We start from the raw sequence: 25,074 nt of genomic DNA, 5'->3' as shown, positions 1-25,074 counted from the left end.
TCCTTTTTTTAATAAAGAACGAATCGTGTTTTTCGAGAAGAAAATAAATTTCCATTTTCACGACTGAGAGGCGACGAAAAATTCAGGGCACAATCATACCCGTGCAGCGAACGGTTACACTAGTGGGGTATGAATTATCCTGATCGCAGTTTCAACCTTGTTTACATTCTGCCCTCCTCTCCCACTGGCCCTTGAAGTAGTAATCTCCAGGTCCTCTTCAGCTAGTTCCGCATCTGTCGACTCTTCAGGAAGTAGAGGCATGACTTCAACACCGGAAAAACTTGTCTATGATTCGAACGCCGATGTGTAAACCACCCCAAAAGTTTCTTACTCCACGGCCACCGGACAACATCATATTCGTCGTCCGAATATCAGTAGCGACTCCTAAACTCTCTCACCCCTAAAGTTTAATATTTTTTTTTAGAGATAATTAAATAATTTTATTGTGTCAAAAAAATATAAAAAGCCTAATTTGTCCAAGTGAATTTTATAATAACCATCTTGATTATATGAAAAGGACTAGATACAAGCTAGTTGATTTTATTTGAAAATAACAATATAATCGTTACACTTTCAAAATGATTCCATTACTGCAGTGATTTCATCATATTTTTTAATTCTTTTTTTTTTTAACAATTATGTTAGTATTTAGTTAGATTTTCAATGTATCTTTTTAATTCTTCATAATGTAATACTGTAATTAATTTTTTTTTTTCGTATTAGTTATACATGATCGGATAAATTTACTTTTTTCTAAACAGATATCATGGAGGTGCATGTCTTGTATTCTTAAGGTATTAAAACTACAAACTCCTAGTTTTAAAATTTCAAAGGAAGCAGCGAAGTAAAAGAACTCCTTTTCTTTCTTCGAATAAATAAATAAATTATGGCCCTCTGGTTTGTCAGGTCGCAGTTTGAACAGAGTGAGAGGCATGGATTTTGAAGTTAAAAGCTGAAGAGCATCTTTCAACGAAATATTGTAAATTTTATGTTACGAAACCTGTCAAGAAAATTGTCACTATACCAGATTAAATGCAGTACTATAACAGAGTCTCTTCAAGCTCTCAATTCACAACCTCAAATTAAGACCACATACAACATGGCAGATTCAACTCCAAAACCAGACTCTGCCCCGCCCAAGCGTGAAACTAATAATCACAATTCTGATCTCAAAGTCGATGACATTATAGAAAACAGCATAGGTGAATTTATTTGGGTGTGCCCAATTTTTTCAAACAGTCCTCGTCTCATTAGCTTACATGTTTGATTTACAACAAGTCTTTATCAGTGTTTTCACTGATGCTTTCCCAACATTGCATTGTACCAGCAATAGCACTGCATATTTATCAGTGCTCATCAGTGATTTTTTATCTGGATTCACGGTAGAGCTATTTCCTACTACAGTTAGGAATTTGGCTACATCACTGTAAAGGCAATCCCACATGTTTGGTTCTGTGTTCAGTCCTATGTTGATATATGAAGGAGAAAGGCAAGATTTTTTCCATATGGAGTGTTCGGGATTGTGATGGTAATTTCTGGAGTTTTGCTGTGTTTGTTGCCAGAAACAAGGGGTGCAAAATTATGTGATACCATGGATGAGCAGGAAAGCAAGGAGACCGATCACGTTGTGTAATGGAATCAATGCTATATGATATTCGAACTCCATTATTGCTTTTGTTTGGTGATTTTATTTTCTCTGTATTTATGTTATTGGTATCACGATGTACAGAGTAATTTCCATATGGAGTGTTCGGGATTGTGATGGTAATTTCTGGAGTTTTGCTGTGTTTGTTGCCAGAAACAAGGGGTGCAAAATTATGCGATACCATGGATGAGCAGGAAAGCAAGGAGACCGATCACGTTGTGTAATGGAATCAATGCTATATGATATTCGAACTCCATTATTGCTTTTGTTTGGGGATTTTATTTTCTCTGTATTTATGTTACTGGTATCACGATGTACAGAGTAGCGGGAGGGAGAGTTACTTAACTGCTAGGGTGGTGTCTGCATTGGTTAAACAGTTGAAGTTTTCACCGGAAGTACTGTACAAATTCGAAAGCCATAAACAAATGAGCCGGGCCTTGTGTTAATGTCAAAAGTTGTGTGGTGGTGGTGCTGTGAGGTCACGGTCCCAGAGCTTTAGCAGAGCAGACAGGGCATTTCTAAACTGTATCTTTTTTATTATTATTATTTTTGTTGTTGTTCTTTGTTTGATTACCCATTACCACCATGTTATGTGACGGACTCCAATTTTTTCACATCTGAAACTGATTACCATGTGTTAGAGAACCAAAAAAACTATTTGGTTTAGAGGTTGGATAGTGTTGTCAATACTTGTCAAGGAATTTGTGCAGACTCGACAGCTAGTTTTGCACAAGTAAATGGATTTGGTTGTGCCTCATCTTCCTTCAATTTTGGCCTTCACGGCACCAATTCCATACAGGTTGCGATACTTTCCTATCATTTTCCAGTTCTTGCTAACATTTACCTTTTCTGTTTTTCACATTTGCTTTATGGAAAAAGCACTATTATGAGAAATTGTTTGCTGGCATTTGTGCCTTGTAGTCCTGTCTAAAGTGTTGACTAACTCAAGAATTTTGCATAGAAGTTTATTTACTGGGAATGCAGTTTCAGACCTTTATTTGAATAATATTTTATAAGAATTTCACTGAATTAAGTAGATGAGTGCTAGTGATTGTCGGTAGAAATTTCATCTTAGATGGTGTGTGCAGCTATGCATGATGCATCCCTTCTGAAAATTTACTTTCTATAAATTCTCTTTACTGCATCCCTGGCCAGCTAACTCTTATTCTCTTTAGTTATGATCGACTATTCCCCCCACATGTTTGCTGGGGTAGAGAAAACAAGGAAGCTTGCTATAAGCACTGCTTGCCTACCTGGAATTGAGCGTGGTCTCGTGAGCAACTCCATACTTGGCTCTGGCTGCTATAATTTCCGCTGGCATGATGGTCTTAGAAAGCATCTTCCTCTTCCTGAACCTGTCGGTAACATTACTTCATCTTTAATAAAATCTCAATCTTGCCTGCAGCATGTTGTGTTCTGGGTATTTGATTCTCCTTTTGGTTAGCAGGTCAGAGTTTCATTGTTTTCCCGGCTCTTAAAATTAAGTTGTATGCTAACATCTTGATATTGTTTTGTAAGTTTTGGCACAGATTTAGACCCTTCTACGCTTGAAAATGTTCCAGGATTGCCTCGATCACTTTCTGAGTCTTCGAAAGTTCTTAAAAAAGACAGTCATGTATGAGCTAATTGGAGAAAAGCTTTTGGTTGCTATAAAAGCAGTTCGCAAGGTATGTTCAAATGAGCTGTTTGAACGATGATCTTGAAGTTAACTCATTAAAGAAACTCCAGCAATGCTTTAAGGTTTCCTGAAAAGAGTTTTGACATTGAATTCCTTGAGCCTAGAATAAGAGATAATAGACAATAGCCAGAAGCTATTGAAAAAGATGGTTTAGACTCAATCAGCTGCACACTGCACCAAAGAAAAACCTATTCTGGAATTTACTTAGACTCCGAATACTTTCCCTTCAGGATGCAACTTATGGTGCTGAATTTCATTTCCTGTTTTCAGGCAGAGATTGATGACCACTCAAATAATCCAGAAGCTTACAAGGAATTGATACACACCGCATTAAGGATATTGATTGCTGAAAAATGCAAGGAATCCCCATAGGACCTCTTTTGCTGACATTTATGGAGGCATGTAAGTGGAAATAAAGAGATAAGAGTTAGACCATCTCAATAATTGCAGTTTTGTTTCTGGCAATGCTTGCTAGCCTCTTCAAATTTTTGAGAAAGCCAATTTATTAGGGTGCAATATTTTCAATTATAAGATCAATGATAAGTTTGCTTTCAACAAAGTCTTTCAAGGTTATATTTTCTCCTTTCGAAGATTGCTTTAGTTTGCTGATAAGTTTCCTTTTCCTTTCATTAGTACAAGGCATGAAATCTCACGAAAGATTGGTCACGGTTCACCTAAAGCAAATACAAGAAACATGCACACAAATCCAACGCCGATGCATCTTCCAAAGCACGACACAATTGCTTCTGGTAACTACCATCACTTTGGAGACGACATACGTTATTTGTCTCTCCAAATACCGAAATTTCAAAATATCTTCAAATAGAAATAGCATTAATGCAATCTTTCTGTAAGTTACTTGAATGGCGAGTGAACGCATCATACATCACTTGTCAAACTGTTTGTAAGGCTCTTATGTATAAATTTCTACATGAATACACTTTTCCTAACATAAAATATACGAACTACTATATAGTCACACACCTCTACCAGAGCAGACAACCAACTTGATGCAAACTCAAAATTCCCAATGAGAGATGGTTTAATCAATTTTGCTTGGGGTACTACTAGAGGCAAAATTACTTTCCTTCAGGGACTTCAAGACTTCTTTAGAAGCTAATTTTTTGGCTGTCTTCTTATCTGCAGCTGTGGCTGTGTGTTTGAATATCACACCATTAGCCCCAACCACTATTTCAATGGAAGCATTCCTGCCGTTGGAAACAACGGATTTCTTGTAGTCAAAATGTTGCTTTTGAATTAATTCGTTCAATTCTCTTGCAGGATGGAGTTTTACTGTCTCAGGCGTAATTAAAGGCTCTAAAAGTGGTCTTATACTTTGAAAGACTATCTCCTTGTTGTATCCTGAATCTACAAGAATAGCCCCTGCTAGAGACTCTATAACATCTCCAAGTACCTGTTAGGATTAGGAACCATACAAGTATAAAATGACATTAGAATTTGAATTTGTTATCTGCTAGTTTGCTTTTTCATTTTTCAATACAGTAATAATGCTGAATTCTGACTGTACATAAATAATCAATTGCATGTTACACGATTGGACAAAGTATGCAAACGCAGGAAGGTGGGGTTCTTCCATGTCAGGCACCTTCCTGGATTTCACTCATTAACAAGTCAAGATGATGTTGGCATAAACTGATCAGTAACTCATGGGCACCAAGGAGCTAAAATGAGTGCATGAATAATATAATTGACAATTTAGCTAACTTCAACATAAAATGATAGCAAAAACAAGAATAAATAGAGAGGCAAAAACAATTGCTGTTAAATCAAATAACACTGCAAAACCAAAGAACTTTGCAGCAAGCATATTTCACTTTAATGTGTTTGGTACTAACCTTGGGGAAAGATGTCTCAGATTCCCATCCGAATGTTGATCCTAAAGAAGATTTCTGAAAAATTTCAACAGTTTCGACTATATGCTTGTGAAGGTCTTGTGAGGTATAAAGAATGTGTTCGTGCAAGCCTCCCTTAACAGCTGCTTGTGCATAACAGTCATTGTTTACAGAAGCAGACCTCAGTTAACAGTCCTGGTGACATCCCGGGATATTCCTTGTACAAATGCATCGTGATGAGATAATCTAGCACAGCGTCTCCAAGAAATTCCAGTCGCTGAACAGCAGTTAAACACGTTGAAGTGAAGATCACCAAAAAACAGCATTTACAAAAAGGATCACAGAAACTAAAGCAGTCTTCAAAAAGAGAAAATATCTGTGTGCACGTTGCAGTGTTATATCATCATATTTTCATAAACAGCATAAATGTTATCATAATTATGGATAAAATTACCTGATAACAACTTGGGATCTCAGGAAGCATGTAAGAACCATGGGTCAATGCCTCTACTAACAGAGAAGGGTCACGAAATGAATAGTTTAACAGTGACTCAAAGTAGCGAACATCAACAAACTTCTCTGCCTGCAATTGGAAGTGCCTCTCGTTCGGTACAATCATGAAATCCACCTTTATACCAATCCAATCCATGAAAAATAAGGCAAGTACTTCACCACCTGTACTAAGGTATGCCCCAATGAGTGCCTCGACAACATCAGCAACTCTCTTACTTCCCACCTTTCTTCTTCCCCTGACGTAAATTTTTCTGCTTTCAGAAAGCAGCTCCTCACTTAACAAATCACTTCCACACTTGTCACCAGGAACCATCCAGAGTTTTGGATCAAAAACTTCATTGCGGATAAACCCCTATAATTCAATAAAATGAGGGAAGATTAATCAAATGAACCATTAAATTTTTTTCTCAGTGCTGGATATTTCTGTTGGTCAGGTAAAATCATTTGAAACTTTTTTTTCTCAAAAGGAAAGACTACCGGAAGTTTGCGGTCACATCCACGTCTACAGAGTGCAGCATTAGAAATAATTTTTTCCTTCTTCTTACTAAGAAGGCCCTCATGATGATTTTGATAAAGTTTAAATAGCTGCTGGCTTGCAGCATATTTAAGAAAAGAATCTCCGAGAGTTTCTAAGGATTCCAAATGAAATTTCTCTTGGCACTTCTTTGTGGTAATTGCTTCCAAAACCTACCATTTAATAAAGTTTGGTCAGTACAAGTCCAAAAGAACAAAACATTTCGCATAATTAGAGTCGGAATAAATTACCTTCATGGCTGGAATATCAACATTTTGCATGCAATGATCCGAAATCATCTTCTTTAAGTTGACAGCAATAAGCAGGGACTCTAATCGATGCATTATTGATGGGATAAATGTATAAGAATAAAGAGTGCTGATTGATACTGGAGATAAAATTATGTCACAAAGTTCAGGAGGCAAATCTACACGTGCATTCTTCGATTCTGTCATGCCCAAAAGCAAATATCATTAATAATGTAAATACAGTATAATTATCGCACATATTGTAAGAAATAAAATAAAATAAAAGGGTCTGGATTCCATATCCAGATGGCCTAAACTGGCAACCCAATTTCCTCTTGATTTATTTCGTAGCATAAAAAACTGGAGATGGAGAGAGAGGGGCAGATCTTGAAAGGTTCTCCGCTAGACCAGGCCAAAGTACTGTGATTTGGGCCATTTAACTACACCGGTTTAATTAATTCATTATTTTAACCTGCTTTTGTGTTGTATTGACAGAAAAAAAATAAAAATTATATGAAAAATATTTTAAACCAGTGATGTTTCTGTTTATTTTACAATCTTTAAACGAACAAAAAAGGCTGAAATTCTTTTATCGTGGTATCATAGTATTCATGTCCTAAAAGAAGTGGGTAGGTGGTCCATGACAAGATAAGAAAACCAGACCTTTCACACATGGGGTTGTAGCCTAGTGGTTGAAGGGACTTGTTCCCTTCTTCCACACTAAGGTTCAAGCCCCACTTGTGTACACCTGTCACCCCCGCGGTGTCTTATATGCTCATTGGACTTGCAGGATGTTCAGTGAGCCCGAGGATTAGTTGTGGTGCACACAAGCTAGCCCGGACACCCCGAGTTATCACAAAAAAAAAAAACAGACCTTTCTCCTTTTGTGTTCTGCATCTTTCAAGGCAATTCTGCACTGGAAAAAGATGTCTCCCTTCAAGTAATGGTTCTTGATCAAAACGCAATTGGATGCTATGCCTGCAATCAAGTGTGAGCTTGAAGTCACACATAGGGATACAAAAATAAAATATATAGCATGATACCGATGAATAATCAAAGAGCAATACTACTTTGCAAAGTGCTCCTTGTAGGTGCTTGCACCTCCATCCCTCAGCTTTAAAACCGACCTTCCATTCAAATGCTCAGAAGCACCAGTGATGCAATAGACTTCACCATTGTGGGGGGTGCAGACCAAGGAATTCTGAAGCACACATGTGCAAACTGGACCGCCTTTGGTATGGACAACATGGGCATTGCCCTTCGAAGAACAGTTGAAGTGGTCCTCGTTTTTATATGAAAACAGAACAGAACTAATAGGTTCCCAGTCAATGGAAGGTTGCGAGCGTGACCTGATAGCTGGAAGCAGAAAATAGTCCATCACAACACCTGTCTCTAGCTCCAATCCTTTTAAGACCTCTTCCAATCTGTTCACTTCACGATGTATAAGAACTTCAAAAAGCGTAATCTGAAAAATCCTACATAGGAGAACCTGACAATCAAACAACAAATGGAAATGAGGAAAATACAATACATTACGTAATCTTCCATCACATATTACACACGTGACAAGAAAAGAAGAAAACTAGATGACATACCGGCACTTGATCAAGATAAATATCTCCAATATACCTCAAGCTCACTGCCAATAATCCCCTCTCAACTTCTAATTCAAAACCCATGCTACTTAAGACATCAGATTCAAGCTCAGTCCTCATGACAAGCACAATATCATGGACAGGAACATCATAATCATATTTCTGATTTAATTCAATTAAGTAGCAGTAGTACTTTGTCTTCAAGTTCCGTGGACCTTGACTGGCCAGCTCAGGTGGCAAATAAATGGGTTGTTCATCGTCATACCGTTCATTCCCTATAAAATAAACAATTACAAGATTAAAATGTTTAAAGAGAATTGAAGTGAAAAATGAGTTTTTTAAAGTGTAGATAGTGCTTTGAAAGTATAAAACACCCAAACCAATACTAAAAAGGTTGCAAACAGAATTTACCATCTTCTTGAGCAGCAGCTTCTTCCACAACAATACCAGGAACAAGATTGTCTGTTAAAGCCCCAATTAAATGGAGTTGCTTGCAAGCTTCAAGATATGCCTTCTGCTTCAGATTTTTAATATTTCCCTGCACACAAATATTTGGTATAGGAGAGCTTTTTGGAAGATGTAGTGTGCAAGTCTCCTTCTCCTTGTCTATAATAAATCTAGGAGCTGGTTTAAAATACCTACAAAAAATACAACCCCACCCTCCCAACCAAAAAAGAGAAAGGGGGAGAGAGAGCGTGTAAGCAATGTACAATACAAGCTTGTGACCGCTATATAATAAAATTATTAAGAGCTTAGCTTAGCTGTATCTTCACAATTAAGAATACTGATGACTCACCCATCAGAAGGAAGACGTGAGCAATAAAAGTTAATCAAGCTAACGCTTGAACTAAGAGTTACAACTGCCCCTGTGCCTTCAACACTATAGAACTCATCTTCATGGAGTTCACTCTGCGGAGCTGAACAAGAAGTGGCAGAGCGGCGCAGGGACTCCCTTCTCATTATTTCACTGCTAGAAAGATAGTTCTCTAGTCGAGAATGTGTGGTCGAATCCTCTCTACGGTTATCAAAAACAAGTGAAAGAGATCAAACACTAATGATAACATAAATTCTCAGTAAAATGAACAAAAGAAGCTATTCATATTCACTAACAGTACTCATTGTTACTATGTACAATAAGAGTCACTGGAACATTACCTTTCCACCATTAATAAGTAGTCTGAATTCTGCATCCTAGCACGACCTCCGGACTGTATGAAACTGCTGACTGAGGATGGAGGATCAAATCTAATCACCAAGTTGCAACTTTGTACATCTAATCCTTCCTCAAGGATTGATGTTGCAACAATGATGTTCACCTGGAAGTATGCTATTTTACTCACTTCAACACGGACAATATCATGAATATATTATTTTGGATCCAGAGAGGAAAAATTGCATACCATGCCTTTACGAAATTCTTCCACAATTTCATTTTGCATTTGGCGTGTCTGGGATTGCAACCCTGAATTATTTCCTGTCATGTATTTAGTCTTCCAGCCGCTATGTTTAGGAAGCAACTCCGTCAATAGAGATTCAAGGACAACGGCAGTAATAACCCTTTCCACAAAAACTATACATCTTATGTCCTTTAAATCCCTGTTATTAAATACACAAAAGAAACTCATCAACACACAAGCTGGTGTAAATATGACCAAAATATTAATTTGAGGCTTTATTTATTCAAAATATGTTGTGTGCATTCAACAGTTTAATGAATAGTCCGAGTGCAGTCGAATTATCTCATGAGCATTTAGTTTGAACAATTAAGAGCTGCTCATCAATGGGAACAGAGCAAGCTCTTGTATAAACTCATTAAAAGACTCGAGCCACAATGTGCAACTTTTCATTTGTTTTGATCTTTTATATGCAAATAAGAACATTTCCAGCAGACTTCAGAAACTAGAACAGTCCCCAATCTTCTGTCAAACATATCTGATGAAGGTAATTGAGGATGCATATACAGTTCTGCACCAACCTGTACTGAAGAAGTGTCTTAATAAGGCAGAGAACTTTTGCAGTAATAAGCCCCGCACCCACATCAGCCTCAGTGTTATCACCAATACAGCATTCTAGACGATGTTCAATACAATAAAAAGAAAAACTAGAAAAGTAAGAAAAGAATCACCAGTTAAAATCTCCACAAATTCTCTTGCCAAGTTAGAAAAAGTACCAGCTGAAAAGCAATTAGAAATCACCAAAGAGGCATCCCAGCAAAAGTTCTTAACAATTGTCTTGCCAGACACGTCTACTTTACCCCATGCAACAAAGTCACTATCAGTATCACGGTGTGATAAGAACCGTGCAGCCTGTTTCATCAACATACATTAAATGATTTTAACTACACGGATATCAGTGCAATGACAGGCAGGTACATGAGGGAGTAAAGACTAAGAAAATACCTGGAAAGCCAACCAAACACCGAGTTCCCCTGAACAAAACATCAAAGTTGAATGTACTTTTGATATTTTATTGTGTACAGATTCTGCAGCAAGCTCACTGAGATCTAATTGCTTGAGCAATAATTCATGCTGAAAAACAGTAAATCGACTAACAATAAAATCATAGAAGCCACCAGCGTCCCTTCCAAACTTGTAATAAAGAAAGTACACACCTTTGCTTTTAAATTCCCCAATTCTTCTTCCAAGAAAGCATATATACCGTCAGGGATCTTCATGGGCTCATAAAATAAGAATTCTGAGGCTGGGGATGGTATAAATTCGGCAAGCACGGTCTCACTAGCACAGGTGTATACCTTCGATATAAGAAATGTTATCATAAACAAATTATTGAAGAATAAAGCAAATTCACGTACAACAGAGTGGTCTGAAACATAACAATTAAATAAAAAAATCTAGCAATAACTAAGTCTATATGCCGAACATGTATAAATGATGTTCTATATCTGCCAAGGTAAAAAGCTAAAGCTACATAAGTATTCTTATATTTCCCCTGAGCCCAAAAAAGGGCAAAGATCATCGATTTTCTAGATCCAATGGTAGGCTATGGGGTTCCTCTAGCTTGCCTAAACCCAGTAACATGTAATGAGCTGTACAGCATGTACCCAAGATGTAATTTTCAAGAAATTTTGAGCAAGGAAGGGAAAATATTATGGATATTAGTTGAGTGCAATTGAAATGTGCCATGTGGGATCGTTTAAATGTTTAGAAGTCACCCAAAAGCAAAAGGAGATGATATACATAATAATTTCAAATAGTAATGTGAACAATCAATTCAATATCCAAATAAAATGAAATCAGTGCTGATAATAAAATCCTGTACATGAATGGATGGGTAGGAAAATGTAAAACAAAAAATGAAAGATTATCGTAAGAAGGTTAGAGAATTAATATATGATGCATCGTTTAGGTGTTTTTCCTCAATGCAACAAGAGAACACCAAATTCACAAAAGCACCTAGGAAAAGTACATCTTTCTTATACACAGCATTACTCCTTTCTACTGAATTGTTTCAGTGACCATTCAAAATAAATCATTAACCATTATCTGATGAAAAACTCCTTTATAATGAAGAGATTCATTGGCCATACCCAGGATACATTTTTATTATTTATGAAAAGTGGACCTTGAGGATTTTATAACAAACAACTCATGATGGCCTTAGTGTAAATAAGTATTATGGTGACCAAGCAAATGGGAAGAAACCAAGGTAAATATTCTTAACAAGAAGCTAGAAGCAACCTTTGAATTCATAATATTCTCCAGTTCACAAATCTGCTGCCTGTAGTATGATTCTGAGTTTGCACCTTTAACACAAAGCAAGAAAAAAGGGTTAAATCTTATATCAAGTGAAATAGTGCAAAATGCAAGTATTAAGCAAATAATATGATCTATTGCTAAAGCATACCCTTTGACTTTATGAGAGAAGCTGTCATCCCAAAAATCCTAGGAAGATCATGGTGACCAGACATTAACTCACGATGATAGAACTCCTGCAAATGTCAATCTTTCAAAATTAGCAGAATATTCACTGTACAACGTTGACTTCAAGCATCATCTTTTGTGGCTCTAAGGAAACATAAATGGTGACTTAATACACATTAGTTTAATAAATAATATATGACTTAAACTAACGACAAAACTTTGTATCCAACCAAACCACCCTTGTGACTGGCACCCCACATATTATTCATATTTATTTAAGCGTCGAATTTTCTCATCAATAATTAAGAAAGGTGGTATGTTTGGTTCTCGCAACAGATAGTAGAATTCATAGGATGCTTAGAAACGCCTGCATGTATTTAATCTATTTGCAGAAATCCATCAATCTAATATTAACTTTCATCCATGAAAAAACCTGCAGAAGTTCAGGTTATTCTTCTCAAATCTGACACCCTTGCCACTTTCTTCTACCAAATCCACACAGATCTTCACACCATGGACAACAAAAAAATGCTTGAAACTCTAATTGAGCAGGGTTCATTTCTCATAAAACAGGGGGGGGGTTTTCAGAAACTTTTCTTTGAAAAAACGAATATCACTTCAACTAGTGTTATTATGAATCAAAGGTAAATCATTATGATACAACAGAATAAAATTTAATAAAAGAGGTAGATTGAAGGGGAGAGAAATAGCTCACCGTCATGATGCATGCATAAGGGTGATTGCCCCTGGCATGATGACATTCATCAAATATCAACACCTTTATCAAGTCTAGTTTGAAATAGCCCTGCCTCAAGCCGTTCAGCAAAATTTGATGTGTCATAACAAGCACCTATACATATTAATCCAAAGGTCATTGTCCATTGCATAAGCCATATGCTGGTAACATTGGCAAACTACAAAAAAATTGCTGCAGAAAGGAAGAGGATCATAGTGTATAAAACTTTTTTTTAAAAAAAAAAAACAGAGGAGAAATGGCCAAGTACCAAACTGACAACAACTGAAATGAAGTCGTTGATGGATAATTAATTTTATGTCAGCGAATCAATGGTATATCATGCAGTTCCTCAAAGGAAAGCTAGCACTTGATATCGTCAAAGAAGAACCAGAACTCCTGATAAAACTCCAGATACATCTTAAAGACTGGATCAGGGCTACCTTCATCATATTTCTTCAAATCTCACAGGTTTAAAAGCGACAGCATTGAAAAAAAATATAAAAATCAAGTCCTAAAACAAGAAATGATATATAAAAAGCCTTCCAAAATCACCATTTGAATGCTATAACTAAAGAAAGTACAAACCACGTCCACTACCAGCACCACTAGCATGCTAATCAATAACCATTGAAAACAGTTTTATTTTTTTTCTTTATTTTGGGCCTCTCAAAGTATGTTTTGATTGTTGTAGTTCAAAATGTTTCCCCCTTTTGGATATTAAAAAAATAGCTGGCCGATTGAGCACAAGTTCTTAAATAAGACTTTGAAACAGAGGTACAAACAGGTGAAAACTCGGAACTTAAAAACATAAGATGAGGCTAACAGATGCAAATGATTACAAAGAAAAACAGAGATAAAAAAAATAAACGGATAATCAATGAAGCAGCTTCCACCCAGCTTACCTCATGTTTGTCTATTTCCCGCTTCCATGTAGCAGCATGCCAGAAGTCAATTCCCATGTCTCCCCAGTACATGCCCACATTCAAGTCGGTATGCATTCTCACAACTCCAGCTTGCTAGCAATCATAGAGGACAGCAAGAACGACGACACAAAAAAAATCACTTTTCTGAATTTTACTTTCATTATTCATATCCAACTACCTCAAAATTATTATCAACATTAAACTTGTGAAGAAAATTCCATTCATTCTCTTATTTTTAAAACCTTCGATGGAACTCTGGCTTCAATATCAACTCGCCAAGTTTCATTTTGTAACTTAAAAAAAAGTTGACTAAGCTACACCCGAAGTGTTTGCTGGGGTATCTAAAAAAAGTCGGGGAAATTTCATTACGTTGCAAAAGTTCAACTGCCAAATATATTTTTTCAAATTCAGCTTTAGCAACGACATTGCATTTTTAGAACTCCACAGTAGATGAATAAAGTAAGTTGCATACAACTCATAAAGTTACAAAAAAAAACGCCCCTTCTTCACTGACGATTCCTAACATCTCCAATATTTAGAGTCCTATTGTTATAAATTTCAGCAGCAGGCAAATGAAACTTTAAAATTGAATTGTTGTACTGTTTCTAAGTAAATAGATTAGCATAAATCCCACATAACATAGACACACATAAGCAGAAGAGAAAGGAGCTTAATCTGTCATACTTGGCGAACCAGGAAAACTTCAGGAACCAGGAAAACAGCAATAAAACGTGAAGGCTTGCGAAGAAGATGGGCGTAACTGCGCAGTAGCATGGTCGCAATCAAAGTCTTGCCAGAACCAGTCTCCAAAAAGACAATTGTGTTCTGCTTTAGCGCCTTCTCCAAAGCCTCCAATTGATAACTGTGAAAAAAGAAAAAAAAAAAGGTATCCCAACGCAGACAAACATCAAAAAAACAACAGAATCTATGTGTAGAAAACACAAAACTACATAAACAAAAGAATAATCAGTAACCCATTTATTATTCGAAGAAAAAAGGAGCAAAAAAAACTCTCTTTTTTCTTTCTTTTCTAAAGGCATCCTTTAAGAAACCAAACAATGGAGAAGAAGGAATCAAGAAAACACCTTCTAGCAAATGGGAGAGGATCAGCAAGGAGCTGTTGGGTTGTGTCTATATCCACGCTAACAGGCTCCATCACTGCTCAATGCAATTCAAATGGCACTCGAAATTCATTAGAAAAAAGAAAAGAAAGAAAAGCCATCTCTCCAAAAACATGATCAAAATGAAATTCCAGAGAAAAGGACTAAACAAGAAGCGAGGAAGAGTAAAACTTAATCAGTAATTGAAAAGCATAAAACTCACTCACTCGTCAGCTGACTGAGGTATGAAGAGCAAGATGATCGCTTCCGAAAATAGAGAGAATGTAGAGACAAGAATAACAATAGTGAGTTAGCAATGCAATGGAATGAAATCTCCCAGAGGGTATTATTTATAAAGACAAAACTTGAGAAAAATGGATCAACAGTGAATGAGTGATGCTTTTCTTGTCTGCTTGCCTACGCGAGGAAGCAACGTCCGAAGGAAGGAGCCAGTCGGAGTAATGAAGACCACCAAAATATATATTTATACGAGCATCTTTGCTTTTCCGTTTTTAACGCTGTTTTCTTGAAATTTATTTTTAAAAATTTTATATATTTTTTTAAATCGTTATGAATGGTTATATAAAAAATAAATTTTAAAAATAAAAAAGTATATTACAATACATTTTAAAAATAAAAAAATATATTATAAAAAATAAAATGTTGGAGATTGAGCGCGCGTGTTTGGTTAGTAAGTTGCGGGGTGGTTTGGCTGTGTAATTGGCGTGCGTGGATAGCTGCTGATGGTCAATGACTCAATGGTCATGTCAGGACATGCCCTTTTTAGATTTGAAAGGAATCTGAAGAATCTAACTAACTCCTGTCTGAACTCTGAAGCTCTGTGCACTTCGGTCATACGCCTCTGTCTCTCTACTCTCTGTGGTATACTCTCTACCTCTACCTTGTATTTGTTCCGTTGCGTCGTTTTGAATATGCATGTACAGATGTACTGTCTACGTCTATTTATTTTGTATTTCTCCAAATTATCATGCTGGACTGGACCTCGTTATTATTTTTCCTTTGGTGTTCCAGCACGGTTATGGGATTTTACACCTTCTTAATTTACTTCTTTCGACGGTACACCGTATATGTGTTGAAATGCAATATGTCGAATTACCGGGATGGATAAATCTGATGGATATTCATAGATAACAAAGATATCTTTCTAGCTTTTGATTACTGTTTCGAAACTAAAACAAAATAAACATAATAAAAATATAAAAGTTTTTGGTTAAAAAATTAGAGATCTATAAATAAATTTGATGTATATCTTCAAAGGTAAATCTGATTTATTTATTTTACCACAGTCATAATTATTAAGTGATATGTGTAGAGATAAAAACAAAAAATTAAATTAAAAAAAATTAGAATATAAGTTGTTTTATTATTTAAACTAAAAATATAAATATTGTTAAGAAAAGAGTTGGAAAAATAATTTTTTTACAAGGGTTGAGACCATGTCGGCCTCCCTATCTCTACCCCTAGCTACAACCTACAATAATAATCAAAATTATTTAAAATATCTTTCAAGCTAGATTCGTCAATAGGGTCATTCATCCTTGACTAAGCAATAATAAGAGATTATAATAATAGTGATTATTTAAAGTGTTTTTTGCTTAGAAATTTATTAAAATTAAGTTTTTTTATTTTTTAAAAATTATTTTTGATCTAAAATATATAAAAAGAAATTATTTTAAATGAAATAAAAATAAAATTTCTGACAACATGATGCCGAAACACACTCTTATGGATTCACCAATACCTTCTTTCTCGTGGCTTTCTTTAGATTTTAAACCCTTCATAATAGTATTGTGTACCAAGCCTTTATGGATAGAACAAAACTCATATTGAAATGTAAGATCATACCACCGTTTCCTTGCAAGGACAATGGCACAAATCATTCTCGGTTTTTCTACCTTTCAAGTTCAATTACTTTTGATCAGTATTTCACCTTATATTTTTTATAACGGCTTTACGTTACATTTTATATTAAAAATCTCTAAAAATTTACGTCAAAGTTCTTTTTAACATAAAAAAAAGCTATTCGAGTTTTAGAACCTTAAAAACACGTACAGGACAGGAGAGTAATCGAACTCAACCTCAACAAGGATATGTCACTGACGAGGAAAGAACATTAAAGTTCAAGAAATTTTGCGATTAAAGGAAGTTTGGCATCTGTCTCTTTCTCTTTTTTAAAGGGTCCAATCAAAATTCGACGAGGTATAAAAAGAAGATGCCAATGGTTGAATAATAAACTTAAGTACAGAAGAGTCTTTAATGTCACATGTTCTCGTCCCCAAGCCCGAACTTTCTTTTGCTTGTTCATGTTTCTAATCATGAAAATTGTCATCTCAACTTTAAATATATCCCAGTCGTGCTTGTAAATCTAAAGACTAATGCGATACTTGGAGAGGTAGAAATGATTATTTTTTGTTTGAAAATAAATTAATATTTTTTTTTATTTTTAAAAAATTATTTTTAATATCAATATATCAAATTATATAAAAAATACTAAAAAATATACTAATTTAAAATAAAATTTAATTTTTTTAAAATATAAAAATAATATTAAAAATATTATTCGAGCAGCCAGGCATGAATAAGCTGTTATTTTACCATCTCTCACTCGAATTCAATGCGAGTCAGATTCAAGTCTAGACTCACTAGAATATGACACCCAGTTATCAAGTCGTAATCGACAGTTGCCTCGGACTCGTGATTAACTGCAACGAAAGAGTTTGGTTTTTTTTTTTTTTTGGTGAAAAAGAAAACACTATTTCCAGATCTTTGTACCAAAAAGAAGGACGTTTTTGTCATGGACCTGCTTCGTGAATAAACACGGTCCGTTATTCGTTTAAAAGGAAGGAAGCCCGTGTTCTTTTTCTCTCGTTTTGCCTGCGTTCTTCCCCTGCTTGGAACCCGTATCAGTTGAGATTAGAAAACGATAAAGGACCAGAGGCCCGGGTCTTGTAGTTGAAAAAGAAAAGGATAAACTGGCCTCTCAAAGATATAATTATATATAAATCACCCCGTGGGGGTTTCTCAATTCTCGTATTAATTAAAAACAAGCTAAAATGCAAGGTGAATTTGTTGTTTTTACAGACACGGATCATTATTCATCATAATAATATAATTGCATTTTTATCTTTCAAAAAACATAATAATAATAATTATACTTTTTAGATAAATTAACTTTATTATCTCTAAAAGCAAAATTTCTTTAGCTAGCTTGTAGAAGTTTTTTGTGTTTTATCTTGTTTTTTTTTATTTATTATTGAGTTAGTTTGGAGATAATTTGGTATTTAAATAAAAAAATTAAAAAGCTAGTAACACACCAGTTTAATACGCTATAATGTATGTTGCTTAGTTGTTCACAAGCGGCATGTATGGCGTGTTATGACAACCAAAGATGATTGCCACCAATATGATTGGGATTATCTTGGTGGCCCCCCCTTATTAAGCGGCGCTTATAGCTTATTGATCTTTGATTTAGCATAGACAACCTTTTTTTCTCTTTCTTCTATTTGATTTTCACACTTAACCATCTAAATTTGTAAAACAACCATTCAATGTATTTTTCTTTTTGTATTTGATATATATTTTATTATTATTTTTATATAAAATAATTTATAAAATTAAATTTTTTTTAATTTCATCCTCCTTTAGTTTTTTGATTTTTTTTAAAATTTGTTCATTATTCTTTTAACTGTTACTTGTTTTGTTTGAGATTGTTTTTTTAATTTATTTTTTACGATATCATCCTTTTTTATTTTTTGCTGTAAGATTTAATTCTCATTCTTATAATTGTCATTTGTTTTATTTTAAGTCCTTTTCTTGCGTAATTTTATTTTAATTTTACCCTTCAATATTTAGTTTGATTTCATTTTTATGTTGGATTTGAATTTGATCTTTACCCTTTTAATTGCTATTTTCTTACTTTAGCAAATTTTTTAGATTGATTTTTTTTCAATTCTATCATTCAATATTAAATTAATTAGGAATTGCATTTGTTGGTTGAATCCAAGTCTAAGATTTAACTAGTCGCGGTTTTGAAACAATAACCCAGGTTTTAAGAGATTTGTTTGTTTTGTTTGTTTTTTTCCCTTTTTTATGTTAATGTTTTTTCAAATTCATCATTCAATATCTATTTATTTCTTAAACTTCATCTCTAATATTTTTATAACTCTTCAATATAGTTATAGATTTAATACAATCTAGGGTTAATTAAGGCCCAATCAAGAAGCGATTAAAGAGAAGGAAAAATAAATACATAGATTTCCCAATCATGTTAGCTCATTGCGGATGTATTCATTATTTGAGCCATAAATTTCATAGTTAACCCGGATTAGTATAACGTGTCGCCATCTTTTATTTCGCTCCCTAAATTTTTTTTTAATGATTTAATCACTTGACAATCCATTTTATAACATTTATGCTAGGGCTATGTAGATGTTAAAATGATGACAGCCTAATTTTTTTATAATTAAATTACCATTTGAATTAGGCTATCAATTCACTCTTGACCCGCTAGGTGAAATAAGACTTTCAATTCTTTTTATCCATGTTTCAATCTAGAAATCTATTGATTCAAGACCTGCTTTTAGAGAGTTGATTTAGTTAAATATAGTTAATTTGATAGGTGAACTCATAAAGCAGGTAAAACTTGTGAGATCATCAATTGATTTTTTAATTTTTGTATTTTAAATGTTATCCTTTTTTTTTTTTTGAATGATTTTTTTTAAAAAAAAAAAATCAAATTGATGTCCTGAAACCGTGTTCCCTATCTGGAGCCGAACCAAGATTTGTAACCATGCCTTTTACTAGTCAATAACATTGCAACAATGTTGCCACGTCACATGCTCTTCTTCTTCCACGGAAAGAGCCTAGGAAATCAAAATTCTCCACTTCTTTTTTACCTTCTTCCACAAAAAGCTTAACAGCCACCATCTGGCTCATCCAGAGATAGTGATCAACCACAGCGAAACCACGCTACTGTCCTTGCTCATGCTGTTGCTGTTGATGATGGCGCCATGTTGAATCGGAGCCCGCGAATCATCGTTAAATTCATGCTTGTGATTTTTGTTTGATGATGCCGTCGTGGAAAGTGATTGGGGATAGAGATGGAGGTGATGTTTGATGATGCCGTCGTGAAAAGTGTCTGTATAGGAGAAAATTGGGTTTGATGGGATGTAGTTGGAATTAGAGTTGTGATTGAGACCTGAAGTTATTTTCTTGATATTCTTGATTGCATTGTATTCTCGAGTAAACTTGAAAATTCTTTCTAAATTTTGTTTTTAATTTTAGGGCTAAAACGGATATTAATTAGAGTGTGTTATAAATTTTTAAGTTGTTTTCTTTATGATTATTTATTTTTTTAATTAAACGAAAAGATAGCTCGGTCATTTAGAACTCACTAAAAACAAATCAAGCACGATAAAGTAATTTACTAAAAAGTTACCGTGCGATTAGATTACTTAGGAGGGCGATTAGCGCCTTCCTTTATTTAATCCCACGCTTGTATCATAAAACCTAAAGGAGGTTTTTTTCCAAATCCGATTTTGGCCAGGAAAAAGAATAAATCCTCCAAATCTCTATATAAACAAACCCTTCTCTCTGTTTTTTTTTTCCTGTGTATACACAGCGTCTTTAGTTTCAAAGTTCATAACAGGCACCATGACACCAGTTACCGGAAACAAAGGGCAGGAGAAATCCTACAAGAAGAGACAAACCACGATAGAGAAGAAAGCAACAGAGCTCGCAATTTTGTGCGATGTTCCTGTTTGTGTTGTTATTAAAAACAATACTGACGGCAGGGTTTCAACTGTGCCACAAGATAGAGGACAGGTGGTCGATATTCTCTTCTCTTACAAACGCAAACTACAAGCAGAATTAGTGGCGGGCAATGCGAAGTCCAAGGAAGTGAAACATGATGAAACCTGGGACCCAAGTTTTAATAACTTACCCGAGGAAAATTTGAAGGACTTTATGAAGGAATTGGAAGAGAGGTCAAAGATGGTGGACGAAGCAATTAAGAGAAAACAGGAGGTTATTAGTAAGAAGGGGAAAGGAAAAAGAATCCATGCTGGTGATGGGTCGCCAGAAGTCGGCAATAAAAAGGCAAAGGGCGATATTGTTCTTGATTCGAGAACGACCAATTCTTCGTTTTCTACAGATTCTGGCTTAGATTCGTTTTGTTCTAGCACCACCAGCAATACTGGTTTTTCCGATGGAGTTTCAATTCCAAGGAGATTAACTGATGGCACGCTTGCGGGTGAGATTGGCCACGGTACCGATGTCGAAGCTTTACCTGCATCCACAGTGCGGCCTGTAAAGCTGTTTGGGGTTTTTCTCAATTGAGATGACTTTTGCCTCTATTTTTTAGAAATTCTCTCCGTGTAGTTTTCTAGAATTTTACCCTTGATAATTAATAAGACAAGAATAACTACTGAATTTCTTGCCAGTTATGGGTACTTTGGTGCATGGATTATAGTTAGAATTTGATTCTTTTTTAAGTGTAAAGCTGTTTGGTGCATGGATGGTACTTAGAATTTGGAGTTTCAATTCGGTTTTTTTATTTTTTTATTTTATAGAAATAGCAATGCTAGTATTTAACTCCCAGGGCGTCGACCCAACACATGCATCTATATGGGCCCCCTGACAACGAGAAAAAGAACCGAATACTGGAATGTAGGCCCATGAACTGGAACACTAATATTATGGACACTATGGGAAAAACAAAAACAAGCGGGGGCATATATGGATGAAAATAAAGAAGATATAACTAGGGTCTAGAGGCATTTCACCTTAATGTAGATAACCGCCATCAACTCCTGCTCTCTAAGGCGTCTCAGACTCTCTACTCAAGGAGGAGATAAAACGCTAAAATGGTAATTTCTTGTAATCTCTACTCCTCCTCGTTTTTGCTTTCTGTTTGTTTATTTGCATAGAATAAGAATTGTCTGGAAAATAGTCTGTGTCCACCCATCCTTACAGGCGCGTCTAGGGTTTTGTTGTTTCGAAAGGCTTGTATGATATCAACTGCTCCCATTTGGGCTCTACATTTTTTCCTTATTACAAGCAGATTACAATGTAATACCAGTGTTTTTGCTTTGCTTTTCTTAGTGATTTGATGTATTTTGGTTTTGTGGTAATTATGTTGTAATAGATAGGTTCTGGAATTTAAAAACAGTTTTAGAGGGACTCTTTTAGATGGTTATTGGAAGTAGTTTTAAATTTTGGTGACTTAAAATGGTTGTAACCAATTCTTCTCAATCATAGCAATTGACGGAGAACGGAATCAAATGTATTTCAATTCCAGCAAATGTGTTTGATGGCTTGCAGCGTCTGGATTTTCTGGTTCAGCTAGAATTAGCTTTGGTGTTAGCCTAATGTTTAGAAGCCGCTTTTTCAGTTCTTTCCAGTCAGATAGATGCTTTTAATTTAGAGTTAGATGGAGATGTGTTGTTGCTTTCTTCTTCTTCTTCATGTAAGAATGAGTTTTAGGAATTGGACACCAATCAAATGCATTTTTGCAATTTATGTAAGCTGATTGTTAGTGTGCTCTTTTAGTGGAAACTGGGTTGCATTCCAATGTGTTGTGGAATAAGTTTTGGAAAATTGTTTTTCTGGGACTATTGAAGATCTTATCATGTTTCTGTTCTTCTGGAAAAATGCTTTGCTTGTTTCTTTTATAACTGGTGATCTGTTTATTTGGTTTTTTACTTCCCTAATAGTTCTTAGTCTTTGTCATTAACAGCCGAAGCAAATACATGAGATCAAGGATTTTCTTCTCACAGCAAGAAGGAAGGATGCTCGTTCTGTTAAAATCAAGAGAAGCAGAGATGTGGTGAAGTTCAAGGTTCGTTGCTCCAAGTATCTTTACACACTATGCGTGTTTGACCCTGAAAAGGCTGACAAGTTGAAACAATCTCTTCCTCCAGGTACAGGCGACCTTCTGTTTTCAATCCCTGTTCATATGTTGTGCTATTGGACTATTTCATCATTGTGTTTTGTTCAGTGGCTATTCATGTCTGTGACCTGTCATGTTGCTCATGCGTTTTGCACATATCTTGTAGACTTGTTCATGCCTTTTGCTCCTAGGTAACCTAGAATTTATGCACGTATTATTTACTAGATATCATTATGATTTCGTTTGTTTATAATACATCTCTTGCTTGATGCTCAAGATAGTTGAGATAAAATTAAGAACCCAACACTTTCTTTACCTCCTTTTCCCTTGTAAATAATTTTATCATATCCCTGAAAAGGATTGATTTGTGTAGTCGCTGTAATTTATTTTAGGTGATTACTTCTTATATGGTTGCTACAAATTTGTTTGTAGGTTTGAGTGTTCAGGACCTTTGAAGAAACAATCGGAGTGATTTTGGGCCTTTGCAGTAATCAAGAGATTTATTTTAGCTTATTTATCTTCCTTTTTTCTTGTGATTTTTGAGTAATGTTTCTTGATTTAGTGACTGATCGTTGAGAAACTATCTGATTTGTGGAGGCTTTCTTGTATAATCTTAATTTTTAAGCGGTGGATTTGGAGAATCGCTTCTTGGAAATATTTATAACCATTTTGTTCCCTTAATTTTCCCCTTTTCAGGGATTTGTCTTTTCTGAACTCCCTCCCGTGCTTAGAAATTTACAGGCACATAATCATAGATTTCAGGGATTACCTGTTCACACAGCACTAGTGGTACAATATGTTTTATTGCAGAGCCAAAAGCTGAAATGTTTGTAGTCTCTATGTACACAGACCGCCCATGGTTAGGCATATCATTTCTTAGACTACGAATGTTCTGGAGAGTGTAAAGAATCGCTTCTTGGAAATATTTATAACCATTTTGTTCCCTTAATTTTCCCCTTTTCAGGGATTTGTCTTTTCTGAACTCCCTCCCGTGCTTAGAAATTTACAGGCACATAATCATAGATTTCAGGGATTACCTATTCACACAGCACTAGTGGTACAATATGTTTTATTGCAGAGCCAAAAGCTGAAATGTTTGTAGTCTCTATGTACACAGACCGCCCATGGTTAGGCATATCATTTCTTAGACTACGAATGTTCTGGAGAGTGTAAATGAGGTTCCATCAAGAAATAAGCAATTAAACGTCATGGAAACAGAATATCTTCAAAAATTCCTGGCTGGGGAAGGAACTCCCGTGGGGTTAGTCTGGGTTAAGAGAAAGAATACTCGGAAGTCCCAAACTGCTGATTTCAAGACTATCCTTTGTATTGAATTTAATAATAGAAAAATTCATTCTCCTTTTTCTTTTCGAGTTTGATAGGAGAGGTCCTATATTTAGTCAAGATAAGTAATTTTGCTTTCCAATATTGTTGTGACTGTCATCTGCAATCAATTTCACAACATTTTAACAGGACAGATTTCTTGAAGAGATTAGTTTTTAAGGAATTAAAAACAGCAGAGTGAGCTGCTCTCGCCTATTCTTTCCGACGAATTACAAGAGTAAATCTGATCAAAGGGAGCATAGTTTTGGTAGGTCTGATAATCCATGCTTGTAGATTACCAGTAGTGTCAGGAAATTGTGATTACCAGTAGTGCTCCTTTGGAAAAAATAGGTTTAGGGGTATTATATAAAATAGCTTCCCCTGTGACCCTGTATGTTAATAACAAAGTTGGGACACTAATTTAAATTTGTTTCATGAAAAATCATTTCTTGAAATTATTTTTTAGATTTTTTATTTTCTTATTATTATATTTTCTAGGTTTAATTCTTCTTTTCAGAAGTGTCATGGTTCATCCATACCTAGTTATAAATTCATCACTTCTAGATCATCATATTTTTGAATAATTAACGTAACGGTCATAATTCTAAGTGATGAAAGGACTTAATTGCACCAGTTATGGAATGTTTTGTAAAGTTGAATAATATTGCCGTATTTGCTTAATTAACAGTCTGAAGCCAAGAAACAACAAAATAGTAGATTGATTATATATATATATAGGGTAAATATCTTGTCGTAGCTAGTAAGTACTCAAAATTAAAGTCGCTAGGGAAAAAAAAAGGGTGCTTACATTCGCCAGATGCATATGCAATTAGCCACAAAAAAAAATATTATTTTAGGCCCTAGCAATCATGGTTTTGAAATCTCGTTGGGTTGATGGGTTTGCTCGGAGATTCATTAACTCAAGCCCGGTGTTGGATATAATCTCATTTTAAATTTTCAAAACCATATTGATTTTGGCCACACAAAAAATATATTTTAGGCCCTAGCAATCATAGTTGCTGAAGGTGCAGAAAGGATGCAAAGATAACAGAGCAAATATGTACATAAACGTGGAAGAAGCTCTGCTCAAATCACGAGCAACAGTGCGCACCCATAGGTGTAGATGTTCATGCATTAACACACACTCCACAGAGAA

At 35.2% G+C, this 25,074-nt stretch overlaps 3 protein-coding genes and 1 long non-coding RNA gene across 10 annotated transcripts; 3 read left to right on the top strand and 1 right to left on the bottom strand.

Moving 5' to 3' along the window:
- Positions 1 to 6: 6 nt before the first annotated feature.
- On the top strand, positions 7 to 4,887 carry LOC118043163 (uncharacterized). 7 transcript variants are annotated; one of them, XR_012170790.1, is made up of 8 exons: positions 8 to 374; positions 762 to 794; positions 907 to 1,681; positions 1,799 to 1,860; positions 1,966 to 3,312; positions 3,594 to 3,725; positions 3,957 to 4,072; positions 4,605 to 4,887. It is a non-coding gene; the product is annotated as an uncharacterized lncRNA (long non-coding RNA). The 7 variants fall into 7 exon arrangements; XR_012170789.1 differs by having other exon boundaries at positions 1,799 to 1,865; XR_004686588.2 differs by having other exon boundaries at positions 7 to 374; positions 907 to 1,860.
- On the bottom strand, positions 4,121 to 15,142 carry LOC118043161 (endoribonuclease Dicer homolog 2). The gene is made up of 23 exons (XM_073411566.1): positions 14,910 to 15,142; positions 14,672 to 14,744; positions 14,271 to 14,448; positions 13,566 to 13,679; positions 12,643 to 12,777; positions 11,911 to 11,995; positions 11,745 to 11,809; positions 10,658 to 10,798; positions 10,446 to 10,574; positions 10,217 to 10,352; positions 10,022 to 10,115; positions 9,447 to 9,642; positions 9,202 to 9,362; positions 8,843 to 9,061; positions 8,458 to 8,684; positions 8,047 to 8,321; positions 7,522 to 7,940; positions 7,326 to 7,429; positions 6,455 to 6,651; positions 6,167 to 6,376; positions 5,631 to 6,041; positions 5,180 to 5,453; positions 4,121 to 4,737 (listed from the first exon to the last, which is right to left on the bottom strand). Coding segments are annotated over exons 1-22 (3,687 nt in total). The 5' UTR covers positions 14,911 to 15,142; the 3' UTR covers positions 4,121 to 4,737; positions 5,180 to 5,336.
- Positions 15,143 to 19,422: 4,280 nt separating this feature from the next.
- Positions 19,423 to 21,146, top strand: LOC118043158 (uncharacterized). The gene has a single exon (XM_035051025.2). It carries the CDS (start codon positions 20,360 to 20,362, stop codon positions 21,041 to 21,043), a length of 684 nt encoding a protein of 227 aa, XP_034906916.1. The 5' UTR covers positions 19,423 to 20,359; the 3' UTR covers positions 21,044 to 21,146.
- A 272-nt stretch (positions 21,147 to 21,418) lies between these two features.
- LOC118043159 (large ribosomal subunit protein eL38z/eL38y) lies at positions 21,419 to 23,276 on the top strand. Its single transcript, XM_035051027.2, has 3 exons — positions 21,419 to 21,573; positions 22,443 to 22,626; positions 23,028 to 23,276. Exons 1-3 carry the CDS (start codon positions 21,571 to 21,573, stop codon positions 23,048 to 23,050), a joined length of 210 nt encoding a protein of 69 aa, XP_034906918.1. The 5' UTR covers positions 21,419 to 21,570; the 3' UTR covers positions 23,051 to 23,276.
- The last annotated feature ends 1,798 nt before the right edge of the window (positions 23,277 to 25,074 follow it).

The sequence above is a fragment of the Populus alba genome, chromosome 10, assembly GCF_005239225.2.
Source record: "Populus alba chromosome 10, ASM523922v2, whole genome shotgun sequence".
In the NCBI taxonomy this organism is placed as follows: Eukaryota; Viridiplantae; Streptophyta; class Magnoliopsida; order Malpighiales; family Salicaceae; genus Populus; species Populus alba.
The sequence above is the reverse complement of the archived record's forward strand: the minus strand, read 5'-3'. Positions and strand labels throughout refer to the sequence as shown.